Genomic DNA, 14,787 nt, shown 5'->3' on the forward strand with positions numbered 1-14,787 from the left:
GCCATATTGCAAGTCTTGGGAAGCCATAAAATAGCTTTGAGGAATGGCGGTGAATTTGTTGTTATTTATTTATATATGCACATATGCAAATGAGATCCGAGAGCTAGTACCATTCAAAAGTTTGTGGTCGGCTGGATTTTTTTATGTTTTGGAAAGATGTCTTTTATGTTCAACAAAGATGCATTTATTTGGTCAGAAATACAGTAGAAAAATTTGAAATATTATTAAAATTTAAAGTGAATGTTTTCTATTTGAATATATTTCAAAATGTAATTTATTCCCGTGATTAAAGCTGAATTTTCAGCATCATTACTCCAGTCTTCAGTGCCACATGATCCTTCAGAAATCATTCTAATATGAAGATTTGCTGCTGATGAAACATTTCTTATTTTTAATAATTTTGGAGAAAAAACATGCTGTGCTGTCATACCTTTTTTCAGAATTCATAAAGTTGTAAAGTTTAAGTATAAAATTTTAAATCTTTTGAACAATAGTGTATGTTTTTTGCATATTCAAAATATATGCAGAACTTATAACTAAATAGAGGTCACCATTATTTGAATGTTTACTGTATTCCCTTTGATCTCATGTTTAATTTATGACATAATATAATATGCAATATTATGCATTAATCTAATAAAAGTACTTGTTATTCTGCCCTGCTGCTCCAATTTAATATCTGTGTCTGTCTGTGGTGTGGTCATGTGATCGTGCACCAGTCTCAGTCTATTGATTTGCGTATTGATTTTGTCTCGTTCAGTGCCCCCGAAACCCCCTCACCTCCAGCAGCAGAGCGCTCGGCGGCCACGCCCCCCGGATAAGCCCCTCCCACCAGTACCCTCCCGCCCACTCCCCGCCGACCCCCGCCAATCACGCGCCACCTTACCGAGAGCAGAGGGAAGCTCCTCCCCCACTTGTGTCCTCTCACTCATCGAGAAGTTTGAGAGGTGAGAGATCACAATCATTCGAGCGCTTGTCACTGGAGCCGCTTTTTGATTACGGTAGATTTTATTATTCATATCTACAGTTCTGATTTGGTGCTCTCGAGTAATGATATCTCCGTTTGTTGATCGCAGGTAAACAAGAAGTTATATTTTTAATCTCACTGCCAGAAATGATTTATTAATCTGTATTTTTGTCTTGTTTTTCAGTAAAAATCCTGAAAACAAGATGTACTTGAGAAGCAGAATTGCATAATTTATTAAGACATTTTTTTTTAACCATACATCTTACTAAATTGTTTGTTTTATTTACTTTGGCTTAAAAATTAAGGTAAAGCAATATGTACTTTAGAAGAAGTGCATAAGATATTAAGACTTTTTAGAGAATATAGCTATAGGTTATTAATTTTTAAGCATAAATCTAAGAATTAAAATATTGTATTGTTCATACATGTATTTTTTTTTCATTTACTTTAGTTTAAAATTTAACTAGGAAGAACAATTGCTTAAGATATTAAGATTTTACTTTTACATTTAATTTGCCAACAATGTAAGAAATAATTAATCCAATACATCTTGTCTGAAGTGTGTTAATTTATTTTTAAAGATACTGAGATAGAAAAAAAACAAGACAAAAATACTAAAAGGAAATTGTATTATTATTACTATTAATATTTTATTTTATAAAATATTATTATAAATTATTTAATATTTGTATTATAATATTATATAATATATATATATATATATATATATTTTATTTTATTTATTATATTATTTTAATACAGTGCTCACAATGTGTGGTGTTTTAAATATTTATATACATACATTTAGAAATATATAATTGTCGCATGTAACTTTTTTTTTTTTTTTTTTTTTTAGAGAGCAGATCATCGTGGTACCAGATATCACTGGGGGAGTGATGTGTACCCCACGGGTCCCCGAACAGCAGGCCGCTTCTGGGTCATTTAGCCCTCCATCCTCAGAGTTCATCCTGCCCTGCACATCCCTTCAGGATCCACTAGAGGCGCCGCTGGCCGAGGAGGAGGTCGAGAAGGAAGATGAGGTGGATGAAACCGAGGAGGATGACAGTGAACTCGGGGCATCCTGCTCAGAAAAGCGTCTCTCTATGGAATCAGGCTATGGTGCCTCTGATAAACTGCTGGACACCATGGAAATGAGGGACCTCACAGCCAACCAATCAGAAATCCCCTCGGAACGCTTGTCCCTCCCTCCGTCACAGATGGATGGCAAGCTGGCCAATAGAGACAGTGGTATCGACAGCATCAGCTCGCCCTCACACAGCGAGGAGCTCTGCTTCGTCGGGGACGAGGATCGGGTCGGTCACGAGAGGGAGATTTGCCCCTGCAGTCCAGGGCCCGGGCTTCCTTGCAGCTATGCCGAGGGGCCCGAAGGAGAGGGGGCCAGCGGTGTAGAGGGGGGCAGAGACTCAGAGGGAGACAGTGATATGGAGGAGGGCAGTGGGGATGAGAGTGAGATGAACCCCATGGCTCTTCAACCTCTGCCTAAAGCTGAACGACAGGACTCCGTTGAGGTGAGGATTCATATTAGCACCTATTTGATTAAATAATTTAGTCATGGACTAATTTCACTCTTGGTAACAGGGTATTACCAAAGACTCTAGATTGACTTCCATATTGTGAATACACATAAAGACATACGTATACATGAACAGCTTAATTCATTCTAAGAGATAAATGAAAAATATGGTGCAAGAAACCCTGACTAAAGGGTATACTTTTAATATATGTATTTATAAATACAATATATTGTTGAATATAAACAGAATCTGTATTTAATCATTTATTTTTAATAATTTTTTAATATTTCATATTTTATATTATTTATAAAAATTGTATCTAGTATAATTGTATATTATTTATATATTATATAATTATAATGATATATTGTAAATTATATATATTTAAAATGTTGTTTGGTATGTAATGTATTAAAAAAATATATTAATTAACCATAACCCTATGTATGAAAACAAGCATTTTAATATTAAGTATGGTTTATATTAAGTATATATTCAAATATAAACATTTAAGAAATACTTATATTATAATATTATATAATGTATAATAATATATTATTTATGATCCAAATTTATAATATAAACATTTACTTTAACCATATATATGTACTTATGTAATGTATATAAAATGTATATATAAATATAAGAAATAAATATCAGAATTATTAAAATGCATTATATACAAATTATATTTAGTTTATTATATTTTATTTTTATATTTATTTAATCAAATGTTTAAATGTTTAAAATTATATTTTATCATTTATAGCACTACCATTCAAAATTGTAGGGTCAGTAGAATTTAATTTAAATTTAAATTAATACTTTTATGCAGCAATGATGAAATAAATTGATTAGTGGTAAATACATCTATAATTTTAACTAAAGATTTAAATTTTAGTTAAATGCTTCCTTAAAATTTTCTATTCATTGAAGAATCTTGAAAAAAGTATCTTTTAACAAAATGATTTGTATTTGTTATTTTTAATTATTTGTATTTTGGTCAAATAAATGCATGCTTGGTGAGCATAAGAACCTTTTACAAAATCACAACATTCTTGATTTATACATTTTTAAAAGTTCTTAATGTTCTTAATGAGACTTATTCTGCGTAATTCCATCTAATTTGTTGTTACAAGTTTGTTCAAACTCATTATTCCATCATTTTCTGGTTTTGCAGCTGTCTGTCCAGCAGCGGGTGTTTAACATTGCTAATGAGCTGCTGCATACAGAGAAGGCTTACGTGTCCAGACTGCACCTCCTGGACCAGGTGTTCTGTGCCCAGCTGATGGAGGAGGCCCGAGCTCGCAGCTCCTTCCCCTGTGAGATGGTCATGGGCATCTTCTCCAACATCTGCTCCATCTACTGCTTCCACCAGCAGTTCCTGCTGCCCGCGCTGGAGAAACGCATGGAGGAATGGTGAGAGAGAAAGACTGTGAGATTGAGTTTATGATTGATATATATATATATATATATATATATATATATATATATATATATATATATATTAAAATGCTAATGTTACTAATGTTTTATCTTGCTGTCAAATCAAACTTATGAATATAGCACTTTTCACAATGCACAAAAATTATAGATTTTTCTCTTATGCCAAAAATCATTAGGATATTAAGTAAAGATCATGTTCCATGAAGATATTTTGTACATTTCCTAATGTTAGTATATCAAAACTTAATTTTTGATTAGTAATATGCATTGCTAAGAATTCATTTGGATAACTTTAAACTTTATTTTTTTGATTCCATGTTGTCAAATAGTTGTATCTCAGCCAAATATTGTCTGATCCTACTAAAAAAATGTACACTTAAGACTGATTTTGTGGTCCACGGTCACATATTATGATAATCTAGACAGTACAGTAGACTTGGCACATGAACACATGAGTATTTGAAGTTTTGTCAGACTTGAAGACGAGTTTAGACTAATGGCTTTCATCTTGGCTCGTGGAATCAGATCTTAGAGCAGAAACTATCTTTTTTCTTTTGGACATAATTATACATTTTGAATGGATTTTGAATTTTGAAAGGATCAACGGATGTTTCCAAGTATCCTAGTGACATTTGTGTTTCCACAAACTAAACTTTGTTTAGAAATAATCTCATTTTGGAAGGAGAAGGGTGACATTTCACAAACCTTGACTTCCATCCCTCTGCCTTCAGGGATCTGAACCCCCGCATCGGGGATATTCTGCAGAAACTGGCGCCTTTCCTGAAGATGTACGGCGAGTACGTGAAGAATTTTGACCGGGCCATGGAGCTGGTGAACACCTGGATGCAGCGCTCCTCTCAGTTCAAAGCCATCATTCACAACATCCAGGTACCAGACTGCGGTCCAGACTAACCATGCTCTGTAAGAAGAACAAGTCTTTGTAGCATCTTTGTAGCATGCATACATTTTGGATCAAATGCAATACTATCATTCAAAGGTTTGGGTTCAGAATGATTTTTTAAAGGAAATTAATACTTGACATCATAATTTCATATTGTATCATAAAAATTGTTATCCTCAATTTAGTTATGTCTTGCATATATTTATGCATGCACAAAAGTATTTTTTCAATTTAATGAAATTTCAATTTCATTTAGAAATGAATACTTTTATTCAGCAAGGATGCATTGCATTAATCAAAAGTAGCAGTATTTGAGACATTTATTGCTATGTTACAAAGATTCTTCGAATAAATGCTGTTCTTTTGAACAGTTTGAACTTCCTGTTCCTGGAAAAAATTCAACATGGTTATTATTATTAAGAAATGTTTATTGAGCAGCAAATCAGTATATTCAAATGATTTCTGAAGATCATGTGACACTGGAGGAATCAAGACTGGAGGAATGATGCTGAAAATACAGCTGCACATCACAGGAATAGATTACATTTTAAAAATATATTCAAACAGAAAACAGTCATTTTAATTTATTATAGTATTGCACAATATTACTGATTTTACTGTATTTTGATTAAAATAAATGCAACCTTGGTGAGCAAAGCTTTCAGCAAAATAAACTTTTTAATTATAGTACATATTTAAAAAAGCTATTTTAAATGAAAAAATGACTCAGTACAGGGCATTCTGGTCTTTTCTTTCCAGGAAGTATAAAAAAAATATGCTGTTTGATTTAAACTAAAATTGCATCAAAACAATCTTAACGGGCTTTTTGTAATGGACTTTGAGTAAGAAGCATATCTAGACAGAACAGAACGCTGAATAGATTTCAAGTGTAGAAGTGTGAAACAACAATAGGAGTTAAACATTTATTTTTTTTATTTTATTCAAGCTGTGATAATGTTAAGGCATAAATCGTTTTCTATTAACAAAAAGTGGAAGTCAGATGTGTTGAGTGCTGTTGAGCATCACACTCTCAGCTGAACTGTGTGAAAATAAGATAGTCTTCCCAACCCCCTCACTGTTATAATGAGTGTTAATTGCGTGTAACCCTGCATAATTGACAGCCGTGGACTGAATGAACAGAGTGTGTGTTAGTCATACAGTAATCTCATCCACCAGGTGCACTCCACCAAATTCACCTTCACAGTCTGAGACAAGAGCGTTCATGTTTGAAATAACGAGAGCGCTCCCACGGCTCAGCCATGATTGAGTGTGTCAGATGAAAGAGGGAGTCGCTGTGGGTGCGCGAGTGTTTTCGGGGAGTTGTAGGTTATGGTGAATACTAATGGCGCCCCAATCAGGCCTGGTGCGGCACTTCAAACGTCTCTGGTAGCCACGGTGTGGAGAATATTAAGAGAACGCAGGGCCCAGCTCCTGAGATCACAGCACTGCTGTCACGGGCTCCAGTGAATCATCTTGATTGTGCGTGGCTGTGTTTTGGGAGTCTGCCTTATTGTTAAAGACAACATAAAAAACAGCATTCGTTCAACACATTTCACTTTTGCAACGTGATGTATTTCAATTTGAAACTAAATATTCAGCGGGAAATAAAGTAGGCAGGGACTTGATTTCTTCTTCAGCAGGATTTGACTGCATTATGAAAAGTAAAAAATTTAGCATTAAACTTTAAGAAGGTCCATATTAAAGAAAGCTGAGCATACAGACTTAATGATGAAATATATAGTGTTGTCAAATAATTAAACGCATGTTATGTTTATAGATTAAATATGTTTATAGACTTAATATAGTTTAGTATTTTAATATTTTAATAATATTTTAATGAAAGCTTATAAAAACAAGTATATATATATATATATATATATATATATATATATATATATATATATATATATATATATATATATATATATATATATATATATATATATATATATATATATATATAATGTTATTACATTTATATATAAAAAATTATAAAATGTAAAAAAACAAAATTTTTGTTATATACTTCAGTAATATAAAACATTATATTAACATTATATAAACAGTAATATATATATATATATATATATATATATATATATATATATATATATATATATATATTAAAGGTAATAATTTTTTTATATATTATTAATTAAAAATATATAATATCTATCTATCTATTTGCAGACATACACACACTTTAATAATACTCATGTAATGTGTGTAATATATCATGACTTATAAATTTTAATAAAAACAAAAATAAAAGGCAAAATTTCACAGACAAACATAGATAATATTATACTTCATTAATAATGTTTACATGTATAATACATATAATTATGTGCACAGATGATTTGTGCCTAATAAATGTAGTAAATGCAGTCAGTCTTGTTTTTCTTTCAATCTTTAAAGTATCTACTTTTACAAATATTCAGAATTTGTGTGTGGGAATGAACCGGTGCATGGTTTGTTTTTGCTCATGGGATGATTTTGTGTGTGTTTTGCAGAAAGAGGAGATGTGTGGGAATCTTACCCTACAGCACCACATGTTGGAGCCTGTGCAGAGGATCCCTCGCTACGAGCTCCTGCTCAAAGACTATCTTCACCGCCTGCCAGAGGACGCAGACGACTTCAAAGACGCTCAGAGTGAGTGCAGAGCGGTGGAGCGCTCAAATGGGTCTTATCTCCTCCACTGACCGCAGCGGCCCACTTTCTGTTTCAATTCAGCTGTTCGTGCATGGTGCCTGGAAATATTGCAGTGTAAAGTTTTATGCAAGGTTAACAGGCCAAGATAAAAGGCAAAATGGGAAAAAAGGCACTTTGTGAATATCAAGTCCTTTATCCTTTACAGAATCTCTGGAGCTGATCGCCACAGCGGCAGAACATTCAAACGCTGCCATCAGGAAAATGGTGAGTGCAGTTTCAGACGAACCACACACACTCCACACACACTCCACTTATAACATCCCTTTGTAATTAAGCATGGTTGCCTTTTTTAATGTGAGGTCTGTTGTGAAAGTCTCTCATTTGAATCTGTTAATTGCTTATATTTGTATTTTCTACATTTTGAGGCATGAGACACCTCCTTCCGAGTAGACCTGACCTAAAACAGACAAAAAATCATTTTCATCGCTGAAAATGAGGTCATAACCGTGTCATAAAGTCTAATTCTAGTTGTGAAGTAATCAATTTGAATTATTTGCAAGTAATATTTTGAAAATAAATATATCTGTAAACATTCACTTTTCTTAGTATGCTTAATATTTCAAAAGCAAAAAACATTTCTTGGTTGGTCACATTGAGTTATGAATTACATGAATCATGTGCCATAAATGATAGCATCATTTAAATTCAAAATGACAAAATTTCAGAAAGAAAGTTTAGTTGTTTTGCATAACTGGATATATATATAATATTAAACAGTAAAATTATTTATTATATTATTATAAAACATATTATAAGACATAGCCCACTGTAGCGATATGTATAATATAACGTGTTTTTTATATATATTTAAGGGTTATTTTTGTTATTTTAAATGTTTTTTTTTATTACTTAAATATATTAAAATATCACTAAAGTTTTTTTATTTATTTATATAAAAATAATAATTGAAATATGTATTTATTATTTTAATGAAGTTTACATATATGTATATTTGAATAAAAAAAAATCTTTTTCATATTACAAAGGTATATATTAAATATATATATAAAAAACTACCATTACTAATACAAATAAATGTAAAAAATGAAATCTTATATTTTATATATAGTTATTTAATAAACGCAGCATGCACAGGGCTGTCCTTTTTCATTTTTAAATTACAAATATATATATATATATATATATATATATATATATATATATATATATATATATATATATATATAGTATATTTATGTGAATATCAAAAATAGCAAATATTGTTATTTTAATAAAATGAAAAATGTTTGTACAAACGTGTGAATGTTCTGTCCCTCAGGAGCGCATGAGAAAGCTGTTGAAAGTGTACGAGTTGCTCGGTGGAGAAGAGGACATTGTTAACCCGACTAATGAGCTCATCAAAGAGGGACACATCCTGAAACTGTCAGCCAAAAACGGGACATCACAGGATAGATACCTCATTCTGGTGAGTGAAAGGCAAACGTAAATCTTTTTTTCTTAAGTAGGATTGTTGCTAAATCATGCACGTGTAACTTTACTCGTCTCTCTCTGAAGTTCAATGACAGATTGTTGTACTGCGTTCCCAAACTGAGGCTGATAGGACAGAAGTTTGGAGTGCGAGCGCGGATTGATGTAGACGGGATGGAGGTTCAGCGTGTTTTTATCTTGTTTAAAGCATAAAACTCAAAATAAATCTGCTGTTATCAAATGGCTGATTCACTCTGCATTGCTTCACAGCTGAAGGAGACCAGCAGCATGAACGTACCGCGAACATTTCTGGTGTCGGGAAAACAACGTTCCCTAGAACTGCAAGCGAGGTACGGCTGAGGGAATGTGCTTCATCTGCTTTAAAAATAAAATCTGAGGTTGATTGAAAACCACAGAAATGTTGTCCGAGCTTTTGAGTATTAGGAGAAAATACCTGAGATAAGCATATCAGCCACTGAAAAACAAGAGAAATATGTGCAGCTTTTGGGTTTTTTAAATCGTTTGCCGTTTCCATTTTCACCAGGACGGAAGAGGAGAAGAGAGACTGGATTCAGGTGAGCTTTTCTTCATCATATCACAGCTTCTCAAATCTCTCGACTATAACACTCCTGCTTACATTCATTGAGTTTTTGTTCACTTTCTCACAGGCGATCCAGGCCACTATACAGAGACACGAACAGACGCTGGAGACCTTCCGGATGCACAACTGCTCGTTTCGGGAGGAGGACTTCACTCCTCCAAACTCTCCGGTTAGTTTTATCTGATCACTCGCAGTGTTGTTACCTAAAGCTAAAAGTAAAGCTATTTAAAATATAATTAAAATAGTAAAATGCTAAAATAAAAGCTGAAAAGAAATATAAAAATAATGACAAAATTACTGCAACTAAAGTTAAAATCAAACCTGAAAAATAAAAGCCAATACAAAATAATACTAAAATACATCATATCCAGACCTCATTCAAAAAATGGGAATGGGAAAAATAAAATGTGGTTTCTATCAGGGATTTTCAAACTTTGGTTCAGAGACCTCTATTAAATTCAGATATGTTAATAAAATAATATAGTTTTAAAATATAATTTATTAAAAATTATCATTTGTATATCTATGATTCTCTTCAGGGATATGTATACATATATGTTCACAACATGCACATTGAAAAAAATTTATATTGCTAACATATTGAAATAATACAAAAGCATATATTTGAAAATAATCAAAATAACAATTATATATATATATATATATATATATATATATATATATATATATATATATATATTGTATTATAACATATAATATAATATCTGCTAATTTCATAAATGTAATTTAATTTAAATTTTATTTTACCTTTATTTATGAAATTTATGTAATATTTTATAATACAATTTTAAAATGTAATATTTTTTTAATTAATTAATTAACAATTATCTTTTTTTTCTGTTTTCTAAACACTGGTTGTAAATCACCACATTAATCAAATCAAAAAAAGATGTCAACTTAATAGCAAGTACATTATATATACTAAACAATACAAATATTTTCCAGATTATATTATACAAATAACTATAGTGTTTCCACAGTTTAAATGGGTCTTCATGCATGAAAATATATAGCATTTATATTTCATGAAGAGATTGACATATTTAATCATCTGTGGCAACAAAATGTTTAAAACCCCCTGATCTATATGAATAGCTACAAAATATAGTGGCTCCAAAAAGTCTTTTGATGCTCAAGCCACACTTAAAAATGTATGAATGTCACTGAATTAGTTAAGAATATATCCAACCAAGTGGCATTTAATCACCTTTTATAATAACTAGCTCTAATGCAGTGACATGTTAACCCACGTTTTAGGTTTTGTGGCCACTGCAATATTCTCTGACCGCTCTTTGTTTTCAGAACTGCACAGAGCTTGGAAAACGAGCGCCTACTCCAATCCGGGAGAAAGAGGTCACGCTGTGCATGAAGTGTCAGGAGCCTTTCAACTCGATTACCAAAAGACGGCATCACTGTAAAGCCTGTGGACATGTATGTTACAGCATACCTGTGTTTTCTGACATGCTCTGTGACACGGTGGGCTGACGTTGTGCTTCTTGACTTCAGGTGGTGTGTGGGAAGTGTTCGGAGTTCCGTGCCCGTCTGTTATACGATAACAACCGAGCCAACCGTGTGTGTATAGACTGCTACACCATGCTAGTGGGAGTGCCGCCCTCTCCGGCCAGTCTGAGCAACAGCACACAGAGACGCCGCTCCATTCTAGAGGTTCGATGGCAGATTTAAACCCATAACATCTGGCAACCCAACGTGTGAAAGCTAGTGGTGGTCTGCATTTTTTTCACCTCTTTTTTCCTGCAGAAACAAGCCTCAGTGGCAGCTGAGAACAGCGTGTTGTGTAGTTTCCTTCATCATGTGGAAAAAGGAAGTGGACGTGGATGGCAGAAGGCCTGGTTTGTCATCCCCGACTCTGAGCCTCTGGTGCTGTACATCTATGGTGCTCCGCAGGTAAGATGATCAAATTTAACATGCATGTTACGACCAGGAGTCATCATGTGATCAAACAGATGTGAACACCAGGTGTAAACAAAGCTTTAGTATTCTTTCCATGACTAATGCGGTTCATAGTAGCCAGTTAATGGTTGACCAGCGATGTATTGATCTTTTCTTCTCTCTTTCTCTCTCCACATACACAGGATGTCAAAGCCCAGCGCAGTATTCCCCTCATTGGGTTCGAGGTGTCTTTACCCGAATCAAGTGACCGTCTAGAACGACGCAACGCCTTCAAAATGAGCCAGAGTCATTTGACCGTTTACTTCAGTGCCGACTGTGAGGAACTGCAGCGGCGTTGGATGGAGGTCTTATCGAGAGCCGGCAGGGGCGAGGAGCTGCAGTCAAACGGTCCGATATCCGAGGCCCTCGAGGAAGAAGGGGAGGAGCCAGTACCTACGGGAGAAAGCACATGATTGGCTGAAAATATGATATCATTTTGCACACACAAACTGTACAAATGTGACCACACCGACAGGATATAATAGAAAAACACACACACACACACATATACTTTCTCTCTTACACACATCTGTAATAATTGTCAGTTGTAAATTGCATGAATTATCTACAGGTACGTTTCTCTGTGTATTGCTCATCTTGTGTGAGTGACCAGTGTTTGGAACAATCGGACAAAAGTGCGCACACTTTAAAGACGACTTGATAACGTGCATCAACTCTTTCGGCCGCTAGCAGTTTCTGTGTTTGATCGACTGTTTCTGCCAAATCTCGAGGTGTTGTGGTGGTTTCTCGACTGAGGCTATGGTTTTGTGAAGTGAGACGGTTCTGTTGTTTGGTGGCTGTGTGTGAATGTTTGGCCTGGCTTCTTGAAAAGTTTTGGTGACCTAGAGAGTCTACAGTGAAGTACCCTAGTTTACATGACCAGAAGCTGGAGGGAATGATTGATTTAGTTGGGTTTAAATCAGTAAAAGTCAGTGGACTATGAATCCTGCCAATATTAATGGCAATAATCCGCTTGGTAAGAGGATCAAATTCTGGATTTCACATTTCGATTACTTGGAAAACATCGGCTATTGCATTTAGTAGTGGATTGTGACAGGATTGGCCATATGAACTGTTGTTCAGCTATGCAAGCCTGTGTTTACCTCAGAAACATAGTGTACATGTGTGGTAATCAGGAACTGCTGGAACATAGCAGGAATATTTATTAAGCGGGTTTTAACCACTCACAACCACAGAAATATGTGCTTCCTGTTGACTTCAAGGTCCTTCAGCACGGAAAACACTAACAAATTTAGTCTGCCACCTAGAGGACGCTTATCATAGCTCACACACATTCTAGGAGTGAATGTCAGGGAACCTGTCAAGAACATGTCAACCCAAATTTAATACCAATTAAGATACTTTATCTTGCTTGTGAGTAAACTAAATGAAGCTTGTTTTAATGACCATTAAGTTTTTTGTTGCACTGTGACATGGTGTATTAGTACAAACCTCATTACTGTAAGGTGAAATAAATTAATTAATGCTGATTTACAGTAAGGAGAATCGGATAAGAACTATTGAGAATAATAGGTATTACAAAACATCTTAATTGTAATTAAAATAATATGTCATGATGTAAAAATAAAAACTTAATGGTGTTAAATAAGCATTGTTTATTGTAAACTAATATATATATATATATATATATATATATATATATATATATATATATATATATATATATATATATATATATGAAATGTATGGAACCTTGTCTCTGCCATGGGATAAACAAAAGTGACTTTTTAATTCCTATACAGACTTTTCCACCGTAAATCTTAATTTATATCTCAACATTCTAATTTTAAATAAACTCTAATTTTAAATAAACTTAAGAAACAATTCTGAGAAAAAAGGCAAAATTGTGAGATATAAACTCACAATTGTGAAAAAAAAGTCAAAATGGAGAGACGAAATTCAGAATTCTGTAAAAAAAAATTTTTTTTTACAAATCTTGCAATTGTGACAATTATTTTTTTATCTTCCTGTTTTGAGATATAAACTCGAAATTATGATTCTGAATGATTAAATAAATAAGCAGTTACCTCTTTATTTATTTTCACTCCGTGGTGGAAACAGGCTTCCATAGAAATGTGAGCTGGACGTGTTTTGTGAGATTCACATCTGAGACTGTCCCTTCTGCTCCAACTGTAGGGAAAAACAATTCTGTGGAACAAAAAATGTGTGTAATGGGAACGTTTCAATCAAAGGAATTGACAGGGCTCTCCCTACAGGATAACAGAGACTTGATCCTGTTTTTTGAGTGTGCATGTGTGATTTCATGAGTGCAGCAGGGGCATTTGAGAAGACTGCAGATAATATGAGGATTTTAGGTCATGAGGGTGTGTATGAATCGGGCTAGTTTATATCATTGTAAACTCAATGATATCCCTGCCTTATTTAGAGGGTTTTTTGATAAATATAGATTATATATAAATAAAAATTAAAAAAATTAAAAGTTTTGATGAGGATATCAAACGTTTTCAACCGTGTTGTATTTGTGTATGAAAAGTGCAGAAGATGAAAGGACGAATTCATTTGTAAATATAACTTATTCCTCTGAGCCCAGTTTTGTGGGTTAGGTACTGTGGATGAACTTTGGTGTTTGATCTTTGTTATGTGAAGTTTTAAATGGACTTCTGAGCATTGTGGTAAACCCCAGGTCAAGAAAAGCTTAGGATAAGTTCTCTCGTTTCATCACTTTTTCCAGAGGTAGATATTCTGTGTTTTAGAAAGAGCTTCATTTTCATTTCCTCTTTTGAATCCAGTTATTTACCCGTGTGAATGCCTGATGACTCACTGAGAACTGCTTTACCTTTTTTGTGTTTGATATTGCTTTAATCTTGCTCTTTGTCTTTAAAGACATCGCTCGAGTAAGTGAAGGTGAACCAGTCGTTGTGTTTTCCCAGTCCACCAGCCTCCAGCCTGCCTGTGGTTTCCTTCCTCAGAGGTTTTTGGACTGTTGATGGCAGCGCATGGCTTTGGGACAGGGCTGCGTGTGTTCACTTCCATATGTTTACGACTTGTACTGGTCATTCCCAGATCCTCAGTTGAGCCTGCCCGTCACTCACGCTTACACACGCATTCATCTTCCTGCTTCTCTCAGTATTATTGTTCTTGATATCCTGCCTTACTGATATTTTGCAACCTTGTGCTTTTCTTCACGTTGTTTTTCACAATTGCTTTTTGCCAAAGTATAATGCAGAAAATTGTATCAGAAATT

General features: G+C 33.8%; 1 protein-coding gene across 5 annotated transcripts in view; it reads left to right on the forward strand.

The window, feature by feature from the left end:
• fgd1 (FYVE, RhoGEF and PH domain containing 1) overlaps nt 1–13,191 on the forward strand; it is a 43,683-nt gene extending 30,492 nt beyond the window's left edge. For 4 of the 5 annotated variants that reach the window (XM_052563858.1, XM_052563859.1, XM_052563860.1 and 1 more), the window contains exons 3-17: nt 761–947; nt 1,824–2,496; nt 3,683–3,921; nt 4,680–4,836; nt 7,363–7,501; nt 7,707–7,765; nt 8,841–8,987; nt 9,077–9,169; nt 9,260–9,339; nt 9,534–9,564; nt 9,658–9,759; nt 10,914–11,042; nt 11,118–11,276; nt 11,370–11,516; nt 11,705–13,191. In XM_052563858.1, the coding sequence (XP_052419818.1) occupies nt 761–947; nt 1,824–2,496; nt 3,683–3,921; nt 4,680–4,836; nt 7,363–7,501; nt 7,707–7,765; nt 8,841–8,987; nt 9,077–9,169; nt 9,260–9,339; nt 9,534–9,564; nt 9,658–9,759; nt 10,914–11,042; nt 11,118–11,276; nt 11,370–11,516; nt 11,705–11,974 (2,612 nt within the window). In that variant the 3' untranslated portion in view covers nt 11,975–13,191. Of the gene's footprint in view, nt 1–760; nt 1,077–1,823; nt 2,497–3,682; nt 3,922–4,679; nt 4,837–7,362; nt 7,502–7,706; nt 7,766–8,840; nt 8,988–9,076; nt 9,170–9,259; nt 9,340–9,533; nt 9,565–9,657; nt 9,760–10,913; nt 11,043–11,117; nt 11,277–11,369; nt 11,517–11,704 lie in introns of those variants that run through there. The other variant, XM_052563862.1, reaches the window with a different exon arrangement.
• Nucleotides 13,192–14,787: the final 1,596 nt, after the last annotated feature.

Source organism: Carassius gibelio, chromosome B8, assembly GCF_023724105.1.
Source record: "Carassius gibelio isolate Cgi1373 ecotype wild population from Czech Republic chromosome B8, carGib1.2-hapl.c, whole genome shotgun sequence".
Taxonomy (NCBI): Eukaryota; Metazoa; Chordata; class Actinopteri; order Cypriniformes; family Cyprinidae; genus Carassius; species Carassius gibelio.